Below are 24,235 nucleotides of genomic sequence, written 5' to 3'. Positions count from 1 at the left end.
GTGCTGAACAGTAATTGAGTACCTATAGTGGCATTAAAGGCTTTCCAAAACCTGGAAGTAAATCTGGGATCTCTGTCTGACACAATGGAGATAGGTACACCATGTAGAAAACAATATTATCTACGAATAATTTCACCAATTTCTCCAACGAGTAAGTCTGTCGAACTGGTAAGAAATGAGCGATCTTGGTAAGATGATCGACAATTACCCAAATACCATTGTACCTTGACGGTGTTCTAGGCAGTCGATACACAAAGTCCATAGTGATATCCTTCCACTTCCAAACTGGTATCGGGAGATTCTGCATCAGTCCCCCAGGTCTTTGTCTGCCTGTTTTAACCTGTTGGCAGATTAAACATCTACTTACATACTCTACTACGTCATGTTTCATCCCTTCCCAGTAATAGAAAGGATAAATGGTGCGATACAATTTAGTACTTCCTGGATGCATAGCATAAGCTGAAGTATGAACCTCATCCAGAATTTGTGGATGACGAATTTCTCATTCTCCCCCTTCAACACTTGTTCCTTTAATTTGGCGCATTCCGGATCAAGTTCCTAAGCTTCTTTGACCATGTCTACAAAGATAGGTCTAACCTGAAAATGTGCTAGCCAAGCTCTATGCTCACCTAGTTCCAAATTGACACCAGTTTCCTGAAGAGAAAATAGTAATGGAATGTGTACAGCTTGAAGTGATGCAAGCTGCTCGTGATGTTTCCGATTAAGAGCATCAGCCACGGGATTAGCATGGTCAAGATGGTACTCGATCGAACAATTATAATCACTGATAAGCTTCATCCACCTTCTCTGTCTCAAATTTAGCTCCTTCTTGGTGAACATATACTTAAGACTCTTATGATCCGTAAAAATACGACACTTCTCTCCATATAAGTAGTGCCTCTAAATTTTCAAAGCGAAAAATCACTACTCCTAACTCCAAATCATGAGTGGGATAATTTCTTTAATGGGTTTTGAGTTTTCTGGAAGTGTAGGAGATAACTTTTCCATGTTGCATCAGTACACACCTAAAACCCAATAGAGAAGCATCAGTATCCACCTCAAATTCACCACTGTCATCTAGAAGAGCGAGAACAGGGGCTTGAGTGAGACATCACTTAAGCTCCTCAAAACTTTGTTCACAATTTTCATCCCACACAAACTGGACACCTTTACGAGTCAATTTAGTAAGAGGCAGAGCAATAGTAGAAAAATTCTGAATAAATCTTCATTAATACCCTGCCAAACCCAGGAAACTTCTCACTTCGGTGACATTCTTCAGTTGTTATCAATTAGACACTGCTAACACCTTTTGGGGATCCACACTAATTCCTTCAGCAGAAACTATGTGCCCAAGAAAACCAACCGGAGTTAACCAACATTGGCACTTACTGAACTTGGCATAAAGCTGGTTGTCCCTCAGTCGTTCTAGTACTAGTCTCAAATGCTTCTTGCGCTCATTAACACTTATAGAATAAACTAGAATGTCATAAATGAACACAATCACAAACCGATCCAGATACGGTCTAAAGACTTTGTTCATCAAATCCATAAATGTTGCAGGTGCATTTGTCAATCCAAAGGGCATGACATGAAACTCATAATGTCCATACCTCGTACAGAAAGCAGTTTTCAGAACATCATCCTCGCGAATCCTCAATTGATGGTAACCCGATCGAAGATCAATTTTGGAAAATACCTGAGCACCTTTCAATTAATCAAACAAATCATCGATCTGAGGCAGAAGGTAACGATTCTTTACCATCACCTGATTTAGTTGTCTATACCCGATACAGAGTCTCATTGATCCATCATTCTTTCTAACAAAAAGAATAAGAGCTCCCCACAGGGATGTACTCGGCTGGATGTAACCTTTGTCTACCAATTCCTAAAGTTGGATCTTCAATTCTCTCAACTCCACTGGTGCCATTCGATAAGGTACCAAGGAAATAGGATTTATACCTGGGAGTAAATCGATAGTAAACTCAATTTCCCTCGCATGTGGCAACCCCGGTAAATCATCAGGAAACACATCGATGAAGTTCCTTACAACTAGCACCTCTTCTGGACGTAAAGAAGGTTCATCCTTCATAACTACGTGGGCTAAAAACCCCACACAACCCTTATTCAACAACCTAGTTGCTCGAATGGCAGAAATAATACTATTGGGAAGGACACGTTGCTCACCCATAAATGTAACTGATAAAAGTCCTGGCCGATTGAACGTCACAATTTTCTCCTAACATGCGACATTCGCTTGGTGCTTAGATAACCAATCCATTCCCAGAATGACATCAAACTCCGCCAGTTTGAAAGGAATTAAATCAATCTCTAAATTTTCCCCTTCCACAATAACTGGACAATTCCGATATTACCATTGAGCACAAAATAATTCACCACGTGGCATTTGAATCAGGATATCAAAACCTAGTGGTTAAGGTTGAGAAGGTATAACCCGAGCAAAAGATGAAGAAACAAAAGACTGTGTAGCACCCGGATCAATTAAAACTCTAGCCCAAGTATTACAGATAGGTAGCGTACCGGTGATAACTCGAGGATCCTGATCAGCCTCCTGCTAACTCATGGTGTTCATACGTCTATAAACCTGATATCCCTCATTATTGTTTCAACTGCCATGACCTCTGGAACCACGTCATGCTCTGTTCCCCTGATTACTGTTACCAGCAGATGTTCCAGCCTGCTGCTGGGTCCAAAACTGAGCACACCGGCTATCATTTCCTCTAAAACTTTGGCTACCTCTACCATCAAACTACAGACCTCTGTTACCCTCGTAGTTCTGATTAGTACTGCTACCATAACTCTGACTACTACTGCCACTGCCATCATAACTCCGCCGACAGCCATAATTCTGAACAGTCTGATATCCACTATAGCCTGAGCTAGAGACAAAATCACCATGTAGTGGAGCTGAAGGACAATCACAAACAAAATGCCTAGTGCCACCGCACCTCTGACAAACTACAGCAGTTGTCCCATAACTCTTTCGATGACGTAAGCCACATTGATTACAAACCGGATAACTCAAAGTGAAATGTCCAAAAAATTGTCTCGCCGACTCGTTGCCTAATCTTTCACTGGACGACCCTGAACCCTGACCTGATCGTTTAAATGAAAAAGAGTGTCTGAGACTTACAGAATTGGAGGGGCCCGTTGATTCTCTCGTACTCCGTGTTCAGAAATTCTGACTCCTCTGATTTTGATTCCGTGGTCGATTCTGTCTCTGGGCTGGCCCCAAATCTGAGGTTGATTCTATATCTCCGTATCCCACTTAGACTGTTCTATACTCAGACTTATCTCGATTACTTCTTCATAAGTTCTGGGTCTCTGAGCAGCTACCAGTGTACGGTACTCTTGGTTCAGTGCAAGCATCGCTTGATCCATTTATGCTTGTGGATTATCATAAGTCCTATCATGATGCCTTGCCAAGCACCTAAAGTTACTGTCAAATTCTGTGATAGCTGAGGTCACCCTGTCGAAACTCTAAATATTCCTGCCTCTTTCTCAATCTATAACTAGGGCTTAAAAAGTAAGTAATAAAACGTTTCTTGAATGCAGCCCATGTCATCTAAGAACCAGGTGGACGAGATTCCTTCGTTGATTTCCACCAACTCCTAGCATCACCCTGAATGAAAAAAACTTGCAGTGTTTGCCCACTCATTTAGTGGACACTTCATAGCCTCCAAAGTATCCTCCATTTTCTCTAACCACTACTCAGCCTCTTCACAATTTCTCACAGATTTCAACTCAGTAAGTCCATGACTTCTAGCTATTTCTAAATACGTCTGATTCAACCTATGACCCGGAAGAGCATTCATTAATGCAAAGGTAAACTGCTGGATTCCCCCCATAATAGAAGAACGAGGTCGTTGAGGCACATTCCCACCCGGATTAGCCATGATTCTGACAAAGACAACAAGATTTAGAAAGGTTGAAATTTACCAAATTGGTGGAAATAAACCCTAACCATGCTCTGGTACCAATCTGACATGTCCCGACCCCGATATTCTCTGAATACCTGGATAGGCACGTGCTGGCCGACACCCGAGGTTGACGAAAGCCATTTATTGAATACAAGAGTAATGATTAGGAGCAAATGAACATGAATAATCATTAGAATCTAAAGGTAATAAACAAAGTTTAAGGAAATTTCTAGAGTGCACAGAATACGTCCTAATTCAAGATCACAAAAGGAAAGATCATGACAAGATATCACACAAGTGAGTGGTGCTACTGGTAGTGGAATGCCTTGTACGTTATGTTGTAGTCTTCATTTTTAAGACCTAAATGGGGGCGCAAAACAAAGGTTAGTGGACCAAGTTCATATATACAATAATAATAAAACAGTTATCAAGATACTAACCCCCACAGTTTACATAAACAAAACTACTAGCATAATAAGTGATAATTTTACTAAAAACCCTAGCATGCCAAAAACATCTCTAAAGACATTTCATGGAAAAACATCGCAAAAATCAAAACATCAATCATCTCACAGATCGTCTCGTAATTGCCGTGTGCTGCCAGTAAGATCACTGAATAAATATAATTCCCGGCCCTATGCTAGAACCGTGGTCTCTGTGCCCGTAGCCAGAGATTACCAACTCCCGGCCCAATGCCTGCTCCGTGTCCCTCAACCCGTAGCTAGGGATTATTTCTCCTGGCCTATCTGCCAACACCAGATCCTAGCCCCAAGCGGCATAATGTTCACTAGGTACGCATAAATAGTTACGCCTCTCATAAATAACCACTTCATAGTATAAAGTCATCCATCGTCTAACACACCCCGACCGAGATCAAGGCATGCTGGCCGTCACGTGAGAGTGACGTAGCCATGTGCACAGTGCGGAAGGAATAAGGATAAGAATTATACAAATAATTAAGAACCAAATTACTAGAGTTCACTACTAAACAGAAAGTGATAGGAGTAAGTTACAACAGTGAACACTCCTAATCGGAGCATAAAGTCTCGGTGTAGTTCAGTAAGACAAGTACTAGTTATACAGTACCGAGAATGTCTTACTATTATTTGGATAAGTCAGAACTGCCAATGTCCTCAAGCCACCAACAACAAGCTTACTTAAAACTTGGAGGGGCGCAAAACAGAAAACGTGAGTGGGCAAAAACAAATGTTGTACAAAATCATTTTCTTTTATCAACATACTAACCCCTCGCTGTAAAACATGTAAAATTTTCCCAGAATCAAGATATAAGCATATACATCATTTATATATACATGAAATCATATCAATTCAATTCATGCTTCACATAATCATGTTCAAATGTGTGCCATGCCAAAATATAACAAAGTAAACAATCCAGGTAAGAATGATTTCATAGAAATATGATATGTTAGCCGGAACCCCTGTGGTAGTTTGTACAGCTGAATTCATAGTTCAAAAGTCAATCTAGCCGGAGTCACTACAATGACCTATATGGCAATATACTGCACATAAGTCGGAACCACTAAAAAGGGTCTATACGACAAGATTGGGTGAAATATAATTATGCTCAATTCTATTCTCTCATAATAGCCGGGCGATAATTCGCTAGTCACCTATGAGTCGGAACCATAAATAAGGTATGTACGACAAGACTGTGCACTTAAGTTGGATCTAATATGAGCATATAATGCGGGAGGTCATGTAAATAAACAGGCCTATACTTCACATCTATGGCTACATCACAATCACCCTAGGTGCAGTTTTATGAGCTCAACATCAATTCATCACATATCATATCATCGATGATTCACATAATCAAACATAACTTACCGGAACTTATATGTGCCTCCACAACACCACAATTATATATATATATATATATATATATATATGCAACCATGAAATGCATATTCAGAATATAAAAGCATTTGGCATATTATTTCAAAGCATACTTTCCTTAAAATGCATTTCTAGGAAATATAACAAGTATATAAATATATACTGAAAACAAAAGCCCACTCACTGATATGTTGACGGATCATAACCCTCGAGTCGCCCCTGGATACGCTCATCCTCGGGATAAGTCTCACCTATATGCGAATTAACTATAAAAACGTTATTTTAAAGCACATAGGCAAAACTAGCTAATAACTTCTCATACATTGCTCAATTTTGGTATTTGAATATACCAACGTGACCTACACAACCTCATGAACATCGTGATATTTTTAGATAAATTTTTCTGTGGCTCACGAGCCCCCATGCGCCGTGGAGGGCACGGCCTCACGCGCATCACCTTCAACCTCCAGACGCCGGAACTGTGTCACTGGCGCTCGATTCTGGGCAGACCTGCAACTGCCTATTTCTCGCTCGTTTTTGCACCATTTTTCACGTATTTTATACCAAAATGAAGCTCTTTACTTGTAGGACATAATCATACTAATTTAAAGTTTTAAAACTCATGGAATCTCATTGGAAAATTCCAAGAAAACCGGCTAAACTTCGTCCACACGATCCCGACATCCAAAACCTTCAAACGAAGCACTCCAAGCTTCCTTGGGACCTCACTAAGCTTCCTACAAGCTTCAAATTTTCAAAAACATCCATAATTGCATGTGGATGAACAGTGCACAAATCGGGGATTATGAAAAACTAGGGTTTCCAAAGGTATCCTTACCTGAAATGGGTACCAATCGACTTGTCTGGGCTTCACGAACATAATGGTACCATTTTCTTCCTCAATCAGTGAGGTTTGAGAGGTCCTTGGTGTTTGTCCGTACAAGAAGAAGGAGAGAGAGATAGAGAGTCCGAGAAAGGAGAGAGAGCACGGGAAGAAGAGAGAAAGAGTAAGTCTGGTGTGTGTGATCCACTTGGTAACCAATTGAAGACCTCAAAACAATCTCTAAGTCTCGATATGTCACATATACATACTATCAATTTCCCGTCCAAGGATAAAGTTGTCATTTTACATCGTAAAAAATTATATATTTGGGACGGGTTGTGACATCGTCTATACTATAAAGAGGGGTTTCTAAAACATGTTCTAGCATCCTATTGTCATCCGTCAGATAGTCTACCAGTTCATGTTTTTTATAGAAAATAAAATATATCAAACTATAGTTTAATATATGCTAACAATTAATTCCTTACAAAATAACGAGACGATAATCAACATTTCAGTAAACTTGATTAACATAAAATAAGTTCATAAACTCGTAAGGCATGCATTTCATTTATGCAAATAAACTTTAAAATTATGCAAATTTTAGAAGGGGCCCACTCATAGATACTCCGTAGCAGCATAATTGTGCGGAAAAGGATTAAGGAAATCCCCACTAGCAACTTCACCTAAGCACAAAAATGTACAATTTATCAAATTACCCAACTATAGAATTTCAAGAAATGGAAATGGGTCTTGGTTTTGGATCCGGATTAGGGTTTATGTTTAGGTTAAATAGGGATAGGACTTATTAGGTTTTGGGTTTGGATAGTTTAGGAACAAAAGGGGGGATGGTTTGGGCTTGAGCCCAAACCCACACAAGACACATACACACACGCCAACACACACACACATGCACACATATGCACACACATACACTCACACACCTACGCACACACATACACTCACACACCTACGCACACACATACACTCACACACCTACGCACACACATACACTCACACACCTACACACATGCACGACACAACACACATATACACACGTGCACCACACGCACTCACCATACATGCACTCACCCACACAGACATAGACACACACATACACACACAGACAGACAGACACACACACACACAATGTACATGCACACACCCATACACAACAACACACACATACACAATTAACACATACACACATTGCAGCTCACACCACTACACACCCACACACGGCACTACCAACAAATAGCAATGTAATTAATTACCTGTGATAGAATTCAAAGGCGTTCGAGTGCCCACACCTTCGAACTCGTCGAAAAAAGCTCGAGTTTCATCGTCGGAGACTGACATGGAGTATGGGTGCATGCAGAGAGTTAGTCCCATGATTTCAAGCTTAGGTTAGCCCAAGCATACAACAAAAGCCAAAATTGAGCTAAAACCAAACAAGGCAGTCACCACCTTGTTCAAACTCAACGACATTCACCAGAATTCGTTGCTGGGGGTGGCATGCATGCACATATTCAAAACAGGGTTTAAACCCTTAGATTTTCGACATAAACACGTATCACAGACCAGATTATAATGCACACTAATCAAGAGAGAGATTAAACCATACCTGCGATGGAGTTCGAGAGAGCTCAAGCTCTCTGCGTTAATGACAAAGAACATAGAGGTGCTTTGATGACACATGCAAGGCAGCAGGTGGATTCGCCATGTCCCAAAGGTTTAAGGTTCATATTTTTGGGTTTTGGTTTGGTTGAAAATGGAGTGGGTGATGGTGGTTTCCTTCTCGACGTCAGGGAGATAAAAAAGAGTTTTTAGAGAAAGTGAGCACGGGGAAAGGGAAGAAATAGAGGACTGAGAGGAAAGAGATAAGAGAGACTCGGGGGGACAAAAAAATCAGGGGTGGACCCCTTGGGCTCACCTATTAAAAACTAAAAACCATTTTTAAATAGAACGGGGGTGGGGTGTAACATCTTCAAGCCGATTACTATCCAATTACCCTGCCAATATTTAAGGTTGTTCTTTCTAAGATATGAATTAATCCGTGGTCAGGCATCAACTCGTGTGTCTATATGTGATAACTATATCCTATTGGTTAAGGATACAATTAAACAAATAAAAATCCATTAAGCAATGAAGAATCATGTCAACCAAGTAGGACTAGTTTGATATTGGTCATCCTCACTAGTTTGTTTACTCTTCCTAATCTTAGTTCCAATAAATCTAATTGATTGGTCATCCTCTTAGATTTATCTAATTATCTAGAAACAAGTTCACAATGATGCCCAGTCATAAGAACATTCGAAACTAGAATAAATTAAACACAAATATTAAGAATTAAACATGACATGCAATTGAATAATAATCAACAAGACACGTCAGGAATAATCATGTCATGGTTTTATCATAAACCTTAGAAAAGTAGTTTAGTTACACATAGTCATAATAAAAATCACAAAAGAAGTCATGAAAGAAGATAAAGCCCGGAAAAGAATGGTAAAAGCACGCTAAGCTTCCCTCCTTCACTTTGGACAACTTTTTGTGTATTAAGTTCTCACTTTTTTTTAGTTAGCTAGGGCACTATATTTATTCTAGTAAAACCCTAAAAAGTCTGGTAGAAACTATCCTAAAAGAAAACAAATTCCTAAATAATCAATGAGAGAAACTAGGAAAGAATCCTTCTTGGCTTGGGAAACACGTCATTTGACTTGCACGCCAAGTTTGAGGTCGATTTCTCTTCTGGAAAATTATGTAAAAGTACGGGAAACGTAGCTTTATTTCTTATCTTTCCAGACATATATCGCACGCCACTAGAAAAATTGGGAAAGGCTTCACCTCGTCATTCTCCCACTGTTGCGTAGTTCTGATGGAAAACTACTTCTGCGGGATTAACTTTGAAAAATGGAACGTTCGGCTTCGTGGAAAATTATGAAGTTCAGATACAACGATCTTTAGCCTCTTAGCTTCCTTCTCCAATTAGCCTTGTATCAAAACTTGTGACAACCTGTCCCAGATTTTATAAAATTATAAATTTTAAAATATGAAATTATGAAAACGCCTTAGACACGAAGGTTTTGACTTTCATTGACTAGCGTGTTGTGAGATGTACTAAATATTCTTTTAACATATTCTTGAGGTAATCGATGATACGAACGAGTATGCGCAAGTGGAAGTGAATTTGGAGTGACGAACCGAAAGTATTTTGAAGAAATAACTTTTCTAATTATATTATATTGTACCATACTAATTATGAGGACAAGTGTATGTGTGTGAGTGGGTGTGTGTGTGTATGTGACGGGAAAGGGGGAAGAAAATAAGAAGAAGAAGAGAGAAAAAGGAAGGGCTGCTACCCAACCAGAAAGAAGAGAGAATTGAGGGACCAATCAGACAGAGAGAAATGAGATAAAGGAGAGGGAAGAAAAAGAGAGGAACAAGGGAAATCACCCAGCCAAACTGGGTCATCCCGTGACCCGCGGCTCGACCCGGCGGAATTGATGAGTTCCAATGCATTTTCATGCAATTTCTCCAGTGGTTAGAAGCCACACATCACCAAGAAGTGACCAAGCATCCATTCCTCTTCCAATTTCATCAAAACATTGCGTTAAATGGGTTTGATTTCGAGATAAACCCATTGGCGAGTTTGTGGGGTGCGATGGCAAATTCCACCATTTTTGAAAGTTATCATGTCAACTACCACTACCAATAGACTCCTCGTAACCCCAGGAACAAAGCCCAAGCAATGGTTGAGGCGTCGGAGTTGCTATGGAGCCGAATTGAGGACACCCAATTCTAGGGTTCCGACGGGTTTTTATAAAATTGGAGCCTTTCCAGGCCAAATTGCCCTTGGTCACAGGTATGAAAGTTGTTATACTCATTGAGATCTTAAAATTTTCAAATTTTGGTAATTTTTAGAAATAGTTAATTTTTCCGGCGAGTCGAGGCGGCCAACCACCACCTACGGCTGCGAGTGCAGCGGCGCGTGGCCTGAGGGCCACCAATGCTATTTTTAGGCTATATAAGATGCCTTGAATTTAGTTTTGAGAATTGAATGATGTAGATTGATCATTAGAACCAAAATTCTCTACGATACGTTAATAGGCCATTATATGAATCGACGATCCGACCGTTGGATTGTCATCAAAATTTAACAGGTTATTATTCATAATATTTGAGGAATATAGGAACTTACGGATGGTAATCCAATGTACGAATCTCCTTAAATTGGATCCGTAAATTCGTAAAATAAAATGTTAACCGCCACCTGGTTTTGGCAATTGGTGGAGATCCGACCGTTGGATCATTCCAAAACTTTAGTATGTTATTCTAGAAGCATAATGTGGATCCTTGGAAGTTACGGATCAGAGATCTGATTTGTAGATCTTCTGAACCAAATTACGTAGACTGATGTGCGATGTAAGTTATGTATTGTATCAACAAGAATTCTGAGATATGGTTTGATAATTGGTCACAGGCGCCGATCGTTTGTGATGCCACGATGTTCATGCTAGGAAGTTGTAGCACGGACTCCAGGTGAGTGGATCTTTCCTTGCTCATCTTATGTTTCATGATTGATAATTGGGTAAATTACATAGTAGCCCCTCAGGTTTGAGGTCTATTACAATCTCATATAACATCTTTAAAACATTTCACTTCCATACCTCAAGTACTATTTTATTTCAAAATAATACAGCCGTTACATTTTCCATCCATGAATCCGTTAAGTGCTGACATGGCTGCCACATTTGTGCCACATGGCAAATTTTTTTTTTTATTTTCTTTTTTAAAAAAACCTGAATAAAAAAATAAAAAAATAAAAAAAAATAAAAAAACTTGAAAACGCAGAAACCCACCCCACCCCTCTTCTCCCTCTATCTGTTTCTTCTTCTCTGCCTAACACAGAAAAACACCAACCACTCTTTCTTTTCTCCCTTTCTGCTCTCTGCATACAAACCCATATACCCACCCCCGCGCGCCGCAACCTTCTCTTCTTCCCCCCCCCCCCCCCGGCACCGCAAGCAAACCTGGAAACATCCACCCCCAAAAAATCTGCAACCAAACCTAGAAAACTTCCCCCCCCAAACAAACCCAGATCCAAAACCTCTCCCCTCTCCCCCCGAAAAAACCCGAACCCAGTGCTTCCCGACGCATCGCTGAGTGGGCTCGTCGGCTCTGACAACGAGGTATGTATTCAAATTTTGAATTTTTTCAGTGCTTGGTTGGTGGGTTTAGGGTGCTTACAAATGCGGTCAAAGTTCTAATTTTTGAATGGGTTAGTCTCAAACCACGGAACGATGCCGCACCGAGAAGAGAGAGAGAGGGGAGGAAGGCTGAAGAAAAAGTGAAAAAGGATAGTAGAGAGCAGAGAGGGAGAAAAGAAAGAGTGGTTGGTGTTTTTCTGTGTTGGGCGGAGAAGAAGAAACAGATAGAGGAAGAAGAGGGGTGGGGTGGGTTTCTGCGTTTTCAAGTTTTTTTTTTTTTAAATTCAGGTTTTTAAAAAAAAGAAAATAAAAAAAAAAAATTTGCCATGTGGCACACATTTGGCAGCCACGTGGCACACATTTGGCAGCCATGTGGCACAAATGTGGTAGCCACGTCAGTGCTTAATGGATCAATGGATGGAAAATGTAACAGTTGTATTATTTTGAAATAAAATAGTATTTGAGGTATGAAAATGAAATATTTTAAAGATGTTGTATGGGGTTGTAATAGACCTCAAACCTGAGGGACTACTATGTAATTTACCCTTGATAATTCTATAAATGCTTTTAAATAAAACTGAGAACTTATGCCATGACATATGTATATTTATATGTTATAAAATACTATGAGATGGTTGAGTTAGATTTCATTGTGATCTATCCATATGCGTATTACTATAAATGATTGTTGCGAACTACAAATGGCTTGATCCCTGTTTAGGGTACGTAGGCAGTCTAATGAGACGTTAGATGCAGCCATATAAGAAATGAGATTAAATAGTCGAGACCATAGCCTTGTTTAAGGAATTAAGCAATGTTTGTGGGCTTTTGGTTTTATGTATATATGTATACGATTGATGTTTTTCCTGGAAAACGCAATTAAATGATTTATGCTTTAAAAATGTCATGCCTATTGAATAATGCTTAAACGATGAGTTGAATTGTTTGCATATATATAATTGTGGTGCTGTGAACGCTCTGAAGTGCAAAGGTACGCAGGACACACAGGTAAGTTCATGTAAGTTCATGTAAGTTCAGGTAAGTTTAGGTAAATTCAAGTAAGTATACGATATTAGTTAACTAATGAGATATGTGATGAGATATGAATATGTCATATAAGTCACTAGAGGTGACTCTGACTATTATATGCTAGCCATAACTAATGAGATATGTGATGAGATATGAATATGTCATATATGTGATGAGACATGAATATGTCGTATAGGTCACTAGAGGTGACTCCGACTATTATATGCTAGCCATAACTGATGAGATATGAATATATCGTATAGGTCACTAGAGGTGACTCCGACTATTATATGCTAGCTATAATTGATGAGATATCAATATGTCGTATATGTCACTAGAGGTGACTCCGACTATTATATGCTAGCCATAATAATTGATGAGATATGTGATGAGATATCAATATGTCGTATATGTCACTAGAGGTGACTCTGACTATTATATGCTAGCCATAACTGATGAGATATGTGATGAGATATGAATATGTCATATAGGTCACTAGAGGTGACTCCGACTATTATATGCTAGCCATAACTGATGAGATATGTGAGGAGATATCAATATGTCATATAGGTCACTAGAGGTGACTCCGACTTATATGCTAGCCATGATTGATGAGATATGAATATGTCGTATAGGTCACTAGAGGTGACTCCGACTTATATGCTAGCCATGATTGATGAGATATGAATATGTCGTATAGGTCACTAGAGGTGACTCCGACTTACATGCTAGCCATGATTGATGAGATATGTGATGAGACATGAATATGTCGTATAGGTCACTAGAGATGACTCCGACTTACATGCTAGTATATGTAATGAATACGTGATGAGCTAGCCTAGGTGATGAAATATGGGAGGAACTATTATATGTGATGAGTTATGGATAAGTAATACAAGTCACCCTAGGTGACTCCGACTTGCATGCTAGTATGAGTTATTAATCGCATGATTATTTGATATTATTAATAAGATGCTGTGTCGTGGTACATTATGATTTCTCTATAAATTATACAGGTGTTGTAGAGAGGGATTAGATGTTTTATATGTTTTCTATTAGTATTTTACTTACAGGGCCACTCACCCTTGTCTTGTCTTCATCCTCCAGGTATTATTAGCTGAGTTTTATTATCACCAAAGACTTGTGGTGATTCTTAGTATCGGAGACTATTTCGAGGGTATGATTCTTATATCACTTTTCTGTACTTGCTTATGCTCTAACGTCACGTGTGAAGTGGGTTCATTCCTGCTCACCAGTGCAATCTGGTATTTAGGCACTCTTAGGTTTAAATTTATTCACAATTTTCCACATCATCACGCTTTATGGCTTCGTCACATTCCAGGTGTCGGCTAGCACAGCTTGATTCGGAGTCTTAGTGGACATTCCGGGTCGGGATGTGTCAAAACTCCTCCGGAAAGTCGAATTATCACAAAAAAAGTCTTGCGTGTGCAGATTTGCTGAAACTGAGAAAAGGAAAGTAATAAGGTTCTTTTAAGACCAATTCGTTAACAAAACATAGGGATAAATGATATGAAATAATAAAAAATAATGCACTTATCAGTGACTTCTTTATTATGGTTTTCGTGTCAATTTCCTAATAATTGTACTTCAATCTGAACTCAATCCCTTCGTTAAACCCTATTTTGATTAAAATTGTTAATTTTGAGGATAACTTATATTTTGCACCCTAAAATTTCCTATCAATTTTCAAAAAATTGTAAACTTCAATTCGAACCCAATCTTTTCATCAAACCCTTGATTAAAATTGTTAATTTTAAGGGTAAATTTTATTTTACACTCGCAATTTTGTGTTCAATTTTATGTGGATGCAAAATGTAATCAACCCAAATTTTAATTCTAATTATCCGATTTATGAGAGCAGATAAAAGCAACATAAACCATTAGAAAAGAGTAGTCTTGCGTGACAATATGATTTTTGTCTTGAGGAGGAAGAAAAGGAGGAGCTGTGAGTCTTTGACCCGTTTCCCAAGAAAGAGTGATGAGCAAGAATCCGACCCGTATAAAGTTAATTCAATTCAATTCGCACACAATACCGCGATTCAAATCCGAAAATCCCAAACGCAAACCCGAAAACCCAAACCCTAATTCGGTGTAATTTTTCAGTCTTCCCTAGGCGCAAACGCAAAAGCACTTTAGGGAAGCAATGGGGATAATCAGAAGCAGCTTCTCGTTTCTAATGGGCACAGTGTTCGGCGTCTACGTTGCCCAAAACTACGACGTTCCGAATGTCCAGAAGCTCTCCACAACTGGCCTTCTGATCGCCAAGCACATCGAGGAGAACTACCGCAAGCCCAAGAAGAAGGAGGAGGACGACCACTAGATCTCGCCCTGCTACGACGCCATTATCGAGTCAGGTTCATTTCTCGTTGTGGAGCGAAGCGGATATTTTTGGTTGGGAATTTTGTTTAATTTAGGTTTTGGTGGAAATCTGGGGATGCATTTTATCTTGTGAATTGATTTAATTTTGTTTAATTTAGGTTTTGGTGGAAATCTGGAGATGCATTTTATCTTGTGAATTGATTTAGTTTACTGTTTGGTTTCTGAAAAAGTGTAGGAAATGAAAGAAAATTTATTGAAGTTTGCTTTGTTGGCTATTCATTAGGTCTGGAATTTACTCTGAATTAGGTTGATTTCATGTTTGGAATTTTTTTTCGATTTGCATTGTTATCGATACCATTGTGTCAATTTTATAGGTAATGTCTTCTGTGTAGCTGAAGTCATCATCTGAGAATATGCTTGGTAATCCAATAACAAAGCGAAATATGTATCCTGAAGATTTTCCCAAGCTTTAAATGCTTCCAGCAATTTTACCTTCCAGTTAAAAGGGATGAACAGCTTGAAATCTGGCTAGGAAAGTTTTAATTGTAGTCGACGACACCAAGGAACTTGCTTTTTAGTTAATGCAACTGATAAATATTTCTGTCTGCATGTGCAGTTGATTATGGATTGGGAGTTGTAATAATACTTTGTATAATCCAACGGAATACATAATTAATTTTCCTTGTCAAACGATAGATTTGGTTAGATTAGATGTTAGGTTAGGAGTGACGGGGTTTGAACGCACGCCGTAATGCAAGGGCTCAACAGCTTTCCATCACTGTGGTAAAAGGCCACTTGCCAACTGAATACATAATTAGTGCAGTTTAGTTTTTCATCTGCAAGGGTGAATAAGATGCAATTCTAATGGAAAAAGAACCCCCAAACATATTTATTGGATAAGTATCCCATGAAATGTCAAGAGTGAAGTGTCAGAGCCAAGTGAAGGAAGAATATGTATTTGAGCTTGATTCTGAATCCTTGTGCAAATGATTTGGGATTCTCATGTGAACTCAATCTCCTCTATCATCACTTGATTCAGAATTCTAATGCCTTCTAGTGGATTTAGTATGACTTTCTCTTCCATTTGTATGTTGATGGTATATTTAAAAAATTAGTGAAAGAAATCAGGAATAGATGTAGGTATTTTTCCATATGAAGATATTTATCCAAACCAGAAAAGATTATACTAACATGTGAATCATAAGCTACCACTTTTATGAACTACTTTAGTGTCAGATACGTAGCACCCAACAATTTGGCCTTAGACAGGGAACTTGTTCACTTTCAATTCTGCTACTCCGTTGAATTCTTGGGAAAATGTTGATATCTCGAACAGTTTCATGATATATTTATTCTACACCAAGGAACTTGCTCTTTGTTAGGAGAATGAGTAGATGTTTCTGTGTTCATTTGATGTCTAGTTGTATTGGATTGTTACAATTCAATGCGATATCCGATTGTGTAGTCCATTATGAGTTGAATTTCTTATTGAAAATAATGCAGCTGTTATCCTTTTCTTATTAAACAACTGAATCAGGGAGAATGAATATCACTTGAAATGTCAAGAATGTAGAGTTTGACAATTAGAGTAATTAAGTGAAGGAAGAATATGCATTCAAGCTTGATTCTGAATCCTTATGCAAATGATTTGGGAACCACATTTGAACTCGATTGCCTTTAATCCAGTTACAAACCATCTTTTCTTATAATTACTTGATTCATAATTGTAATGCTTTCTAGTAGATATAGTATAAGTTGCTCTTCCTTTCGTATACACGTGTTATCTTTTATGTGTAGCAGTGTTTTTTATGGTATATTTTAAAATCTAGTGAAAGAAATCAGGAAATACAAAGATGTTCAATTAAACAAGAAAAGATCTTACTCCGAATTTAGTTTTTCTCCTACAAACTGTATTGCAAATTTACATCGGGTGCAAATATCCACATCAAGAAAAATGTGAAGCAAAAGTTGAAACATGTGAATCAGTTTCAAATAACCACATACTGCATTCATAGTTTCTGCGACATAGTGTCTTACATATTTACGTCAGTTGCATATATCCACATACTGCATTACACATTTTTTGAAATAATGTGTATTACATATTTACATCACCTGCAAATTTCCACATAAATAATAGAAGAAACTTGTGAATCATAACTCATAAGCTACTCTGTTAAGCTCCTGGCTTGTATATCTAATCAATGATCATGTAGAAGTCACTTGAAAGAACAGAGGCTCTATCACCTTCTGATGGAGATAAAGAAGGGTAGGCCGAAAGGATTTCCTTTTTTTGCAACAAACAGCAATCATCTATGCGTGAAATTGTTAGGATTTTGGCTCGTCAAATATGTCCTAATTGGTTTAGGATTGTTTTAGGAAAATTAGAGGTATACCGATTCTTGTCCTAGAGGGATTAGGAAAGAATTTCAGTTTTCCTTTTTCAATTTAGGTTTGGATTTCTCGAAGTCTATTAGGGATTAATGTAATTTCCAAGTCCACTTAGAAATAGGAATTCAATCAGCCTTGGGACATGTAAGCCGATCCTATGCCTATAAATAGGGTGTGGCAAGGCTTAATTTTTAGAGAGAAAAACAGCCAGAGACAGCCGAGAGTTTTGAGATTAGTTCCAGGGTTTGCAAAAGATCTGTAATCTCTATTATTAATCAAAGGAGCGGTGATCTCTCTTAGAGAAATCACAACTGAATGTAGGCAAAAATTCTGCCAAGCCAGTATAATTCTTGTGTGTTTCTTAGTTTTTATATCTGCTAGTTTAGTCTATTGTTGTTGGTTACATTAAAGGACAAGGTCTAGTAGGCATTTTTTCAATAATTGGTATCAAGAGCTAGGTTCAAGGTGTTCTACGATGTCAAAAGGGAAGATGAATGCGGATCTAGAACCTGCTTTAAAACCCTTTGACGACAAGGATGACTTCACGGAATGACAAAGGATGATGAAGAACATACTGATACAATAGGATTTGGATGATGCACTCCTGAGAAGCCAGAAAACATGACAGAAGCAACATGGACAAACGTTCTCAAGAAGGCCAAGAGTTCCATTGAGATTCATCTCACAAAATCAGTTCAGTCACACATCACTGAAATGATGACTGTCCAGGAAGCATGGGAAAAGTTGGAGAATGTTTATATGGGCAAAACCATGTCCAATAAACTTTTTCTAAGGATGAACTATTCAGGCTTCGACTTGAAGGAGGTGATATTGAAGATCACGTATGCAGGTTCCAGAATTGCATAGCTAATCTTCAGAAGGTCGAAGAAACTTACAAAGATGATGATATGACGATCATCTTGCTGAGGTCTCTACCTTTGTCTTTCAAGCACTTTCGAACAACTCTAATGTTTGACTGCATGATATAACTAAAAGCTTTCAAGGCCCTTATGCCAAAGGCCAGGAGAGGGGACGGGAAAAGACAAAGGAAAAAAAAAAACCGGCAACAGAGGTAGGTCAAAATCCAAAAAGAAAAAGGAAAAGAAGGAAGGTTGCTTCGAATGTGGTTCAGCCGGTCATTGGAAGAGGAAATGCAAGATTTGGAAAGAGAAGAAAGCCAAGATGGAAGGAAGCTCAGGTTCAGCTAGTGCAGTCACCGAGAGTGACGGGGAGCTTCTTTCAGTAACATTAGGCTCCAAGGCTTTCACAAATTGGATTTTGGATACCGGTTGCACTTTTCATACGTGTGCAGTAAGAGAATGGTTCGATACTTACAAAGAAGTCAGCAGTGGGGAAGTCTTAATGGGGGACGATTGTACTGTAAGAGGAATTGGCACTGTTCGAATTAGAATGTTCGATGGGATGATACGAGCTTTGGGGAACGTTAGATATGTGCCTAGACTAAGCAAGAATTTGATTTCCTTGGGTACTTTAGATGAGGCTAGTTATGGGTACAAGTCTTAAAAAGGAAGACTCAGGGTAACAAAAGGGTCGCTAGTGGTATTGTAGAGTGACCTACAACCCAATAAGCTGTATAAATTAATTGGGACCACTATAGCTATTTTTGAAAATCAGAGCGTAGAAGACAAGACTGAACTCTGGCATCATAGGCTCGGGCACTTAAGCCAGAAAGGGTTGCAAGAATTACACAAGCAAGGCATGTTAGAAGGCGTGTCATCTTGCAAATTGGACTTTTGTGAATACTGTGTTCTCGGGGAGCAAAGAAAGGTATCATTTGCAAGTAGTAGTGGAGATAACCGACGCAAGGAACAACTCAGCTATATTCACTCAGATGTTTGAGGCCCTGCACCAACTAAATCAAATAGTGGAGCCAGGTATTTTGTTACTTTCATGAATGATTTTTCTAGGAAGGTTTGGGTTTATTTCATGAAGCAGAAATCCAAGGTTTTTGCAAAGTTCAAGGAAAGGAAACTAGAAACCTAGAATCAAACTGGAAGAAAGATCAAGTATCTGAGAAGTGACAATGGAGGTGAATATACAAGTAATGAGTTTACCGATTACTGCAAGCAAGAAGGCATCATAAGGCACTTCACAGTAAAGAAGAATCCCCAACAAAATGGAGCTGCTGATAGGATGAATCGAACTCTCATGGAGAGAGAAAGGAGCATGCGATTTCATGCAGGATTGCCTGATAGTTTTTGGGCAGAGGCTGTTAATCATGCAAGTTATTTGATTAATAGATCACTATCTACAGTTCTCGGTTTTAAGAGTGCAGAAGAGGTATGGTTTGAGAAGCCGGTGGAGTATTCCAAGTCAGGGTGTTCAGCTGTAGTGCTTATGCACGTATTCCAAGTGATGAAAGGTCCAAGCTCAAACCGAAGTCTATACATTGCATATTCTTAGGTTTTGAGAAAGGATTGAAGGGTTTCAAGCTTTGGGATATCAACAACAGGAAAAAGGTTGTTAGCCAAGATGTTGTCTTTGATGAGACAACCATGCCTCTGAATAAAGTCGAGAGCAGTGGGGAGAAGAGGAACGATGCTGAAATTGAAGCAACAAAGATTCCATTAATCAGTTCAAATGAAGAAGAATCTTAGGTGGAGCAAATCGAGCAAGAGGCTGAATCTGATGGTTTTGAGGAAGAAGAGCATCAGCATCGTTCAGCAGTTAGGAATCAGGTGGACAAGAAACAGGACAGATTGAAGGCACTCCAATCCGCCAGACATCCCAAAGGGTTTGAACTCTAACCAACAATCCACCTGTATTCCAGAGATGCATAGCACTGGACAAACCTAAGCAGAACAAGAAGAAACCTGACAGATTTGGGTTTGACTAAGACGAAGTTAATTATGCTCTTAACATTAGTCAAGGAGATCCAACTACTTATCGAGAAGCTATAGCAAGTGATGAGCGAGATAGTAGGATAAGTGCTATGACAGAAGAAATGGAGTCTGTTTACAAGAACTCTGTTTGGGAGTTGGTTCCTAAGCCCAAAGACATAAAGCTAGTTGGATGCAAGTGGGTATTTAGGAAAAAGGAAGAACTACATGAACAAGATGCCGTGAGATTCAAAGCAAGGCTCGTGGCTAAGGGGTACTCACAAAAGGGGTGGATTATGATGAGATTTTTTCACCTGTAGTCAAGCATACTTTTATTCAATTGATTTTAGCAATGGCAGCTCAGGATGACTTGGAGATTGAGCAGATGGATGTGACGACAATGTTTCGTTATGGGGATCTAAAGGAGACGATTTTCATGGTTCAACCAAAAGGGTTGGTTGAATATGGGAAATAGAACCTAGTATGTCTGCTAAGGAAGTCCTTGTATGGTCTGAAACAGTCTCCAAGGCAGTGGTACATGAGGTTTGATTCCTTCATGCTGAAAATCAATTTTAGAATATCTTTATATAATTGTTGCGTGTACTATCATGTGTTCCAAGATGGGATGATCATATTACTAATGCTATATATCGATGACATGCTAATTGCTTGTCAAGACAAGTCTAGAATTCAAGACTTGAAGAAGATGTTGAGCAAGGAGTTTGACATGAAGAATGTAGGTGCTGCACAGAAGATCCTTAGCACGGAAATTCAGAGAGATAGGAATGCTGGAAAGATCCGGATATCATAAGCCAAGTATATTAAGAAGGTTCTTGAGAAGTTCAACATGCAAGAAGCAAAGGTAGTCTCAACTCCTTTGGCGACTCACTTAAGGTTAAGTGGGCAACAGTGTCCTACGTCTGAGGAAGAGCAACAAGTAATGGAGAAGGTGCCTTATGCTAATGTCGTGGGCTTGTTCACGTATGCAATGGTATGCACACGTCTCGACGTAGCGCAAGCAATCGGTGTTGTTTCCAGATACATGGCAAATCCAGGAAAGCAACATTGGAATGAAATCAAGTGGATTTTGCGTTATTTAAAGGGTTCTTGGTGACAAAGGATAATGTTTGAGAAGCAACAAGAAATTGCAGAGGTGTTAGGATACGTGGATGCCGATTATGCAGGGGACTTGGACAAGAGAAGGTCAACTTCTGGTTATGTGTTTACATGCGCAGAAGGACCAATCAGTTGGATGGCACTACTGCAACCAATTATAGCTTTGTCGGCCACAAAGGCAAAGTATATTGCATTGGCCGAAGTTGGAAAGGAAGCGATTTGGCTTAGTGGCTTGGTAAGTCAAATGGGAATCACTCAAGATTGTGTGAAGCTTAAGTGTGATAGTCAAACTGCCATTCACTTGGCAAAGAATCAGGTTTTTTCTGGAAGATCAAAGCACATTGAAGTAAGGTATCACAGAATCAGAGATTGGGTGGAGTCTAAGGAAATTTGGATTGAAAAGATTCATACGGATGTCAATGTCATTGATTTGCTTACAAAGATAGTGCCGGCCAAGAACTTCAAGCATTGCTTGAACTTGATCAATCTCGTTGATTGATTAAAGTGGAGCACCTCCTCACTTGAGGTGCAATGAGGCAAGAAGAAGATTGCCAAGGTGAAGACTCTTGAAGATTTCCAGAGCTGCTTCAAGAAGGTTCAAAGATGCTCTGGGGTGCAACGATCAAGACTTGGTTTGACTCACCAAGTTGGAGATTGTTAGGATTTTGGCACGTCAAATATGTCCTAATTGGTCTAGGATTGTTTTTGGAAAATCAGAGGTATACTGATTCTTGTCCTAGAGGGATTAGGAAAGAATTTCAGTTTTCCTTATTCAATTTAGATTTGGATTTCTAGAAGTCTATTAGGAATTGGATAAGTGTAATTTCCTAGTCCACTTAGAAATAGGAATTCAATCAGCCTTGGGACATGTAAGCTGACCCTATGCCTATAATCTCTATTAGAAATAGGGTGCGGCAAGGCTTAATTTTTAGAGAGAAAAACAGCCAGAGACAGTCGAGAGTTTTGAGATTAGTTCTAGGGTTTGCTAAAGATCTGTAATCTCTATTATTAATCAAAGGAGCGGTAGAGAAATCACAACTGGACTTAGGCAAAAGTTCTACTGAAATAGTATAATTCTTGTGTGTTTCTAAGTTTTTACATTTGCTAGTTTAGTCTATTGCCGTTGGTTACATTTAAGAACAAGGTCCAGTGGGTGTTTTTTCAATAGAAATTTGACGAGGATCCATACTTTTCGGGCTTCTCTGGTATAGTGTCAAGAATGTTCAGTTTTACCAAGAATGTGAACTGCATGCCTCAAAGTTTCCTCCCTTTCTTTAATGGTTCTCCTTGAGCACTTCATTCTTATTACCTGCTCTAAATTTGTGAGGAAAGCAGCCAGAATGTCAGATATCATGACAGTTCAGTGCTTCAAATAATTTCTCACCTGTCTGGTTGACGCTGCCCTCACAATTTAGCAGAAGAGTTTGACTTATCCTATACATGGAGTTAGCAGCCAATTCTGCAACAGCCATTTTGAAGGAATATCTCTTAAACGTACTACTTGCTTCTTTCTAGATTCTTCAGATATGAACTTTGCAGTTTCAGAAAATACTTCCAGTGTTTCCTTTGAGCTCTTCCCCTGAAGCGACAATTTGTGGAGATCCACATCGAGCCATGTATGATAGATATCGGATCCTAGCCACACCATATTTGCTGTCTTCCTGACGTTGGTGGCATCTTCTTTACTATCCAGGTACTTTTCAATCAAAATTTATGTACATCAGCCCTTCGTTGACACCACTTATCAACTCTTTTATTCAACTACTGCTAATGCTTGGATGTGCAAGAGCAGTAACAACAGGTAGAGCCCAACAATTTGGTGGTTGACATGGGAAGTTGTTTACTGTCAAAATTTGCTACTCCATTGAATCCTCGTGAAAATGTTGATTTTTCAAACAGTTTCGTGATAAATTTCAGCTCTATTTATTTACTCTTCTTAAACCCATGATCAGTAGCATCACAGTTGCTTCTTATCATGAGCTCAGTCAATGCATCCTCACCTTCAAGATGCAGAACATAACAGCTAAGATCTAGGTTTGGGTTTGGCTGTGACTCTGTCCTTGAGTCATATTGCCTTGCTTATTATGACATTCCCTTTCTGCAATCCAATACAAATGTCAAAAAAATTGTTTATTGTGTCCTGAGCAAGTTGCCAGCAAGCTTTGCGTATTTTTAATCCTTAACGTTAATGGACTTTCTTTCGATTCTACTACTCTGGGTCCAGTGATTTTCTACTTGAAATTTACTTTTGTATCTTTCGTTTCCTCTTTTTGAACACATGCAATTTATTGCGAGGAGCCATCTAGATGCTGGAGCAATTGTACTAATTCCCACTACAATTATCTGTAGCCAGACTTGCCATTGCAAAATGTCAATGACCAAGGCATCAAGTAAGTCCGAAGCATGGCTTCTGCTAAAATCATGGCACTCAAAAGACAGGAAGCTCCAGATGCAGTACATGTTGCTGAATGCCGTTTCATCAGACATTCTCTAAGTTTGTTTACCACCCTTCTGCAGAAAACAAAGATTGCACCAGTAACTAATTGTATGCAGATATTCATGATGAGTGTAATTACCACTACTCCAAAAGCAATTGCATTCATCCTGATTTCTTTATTTTCCCTCGCTCCTAGAGAAGGCAACCCATAACCGTGCAGATGATCTTGGCGGCTAGGCATCGGGTTATTG

The 24,235-nt window shown here is 39.0% G+C and overlaps 1 protein-coding gene across 1 annotated transcript; it reads left to right on the top strand.

Annotated features, from left to right (window-relative positions):
• Positions 1-14,804: 14,804 nt before the first annotated feature.
• LOC126626665 (uncharacterized) lies at positions 14,805-15,475 on the top strand. The gene is made up of 2 exons (XM_050296039.1): positions 14,805-15,295; positions 15,359-15,475. Exon 1 carries the CDS (start codon positions 15,025-15,027, stop codon positions 15,199-15,201), a length of 177 nt encoding a protein of 58 aa, XP_050151996.1. The 5' UTR covers positions 14,805-15,024; the 3' UTR covers positions 15,202-15,295; positions 15,359-15,475.
• Positions 15,476-24,235: the final 8,760 nt, after the last annotated feature.

This window comes from Malus sylvestris, chromosome 6 (assembly GCF_916048215.2).
Source record: "Malus sylvestris chromosome 6, drMalSylv7.2, whole genome shotgun sequence".
Taxonomy (NCBI): domain Eukaryota; kingdom Viridiplantae; phylum Streptophyta; class Magnoliopsida; order Rosales; family Rosaceae; genus Malus; species Malus sylvestris.
The sequence above is the reverse complement of the archived record's forward strand: the minus strand, read 5'-3'. Positions and strand labels throughout refer to the sequence as shown.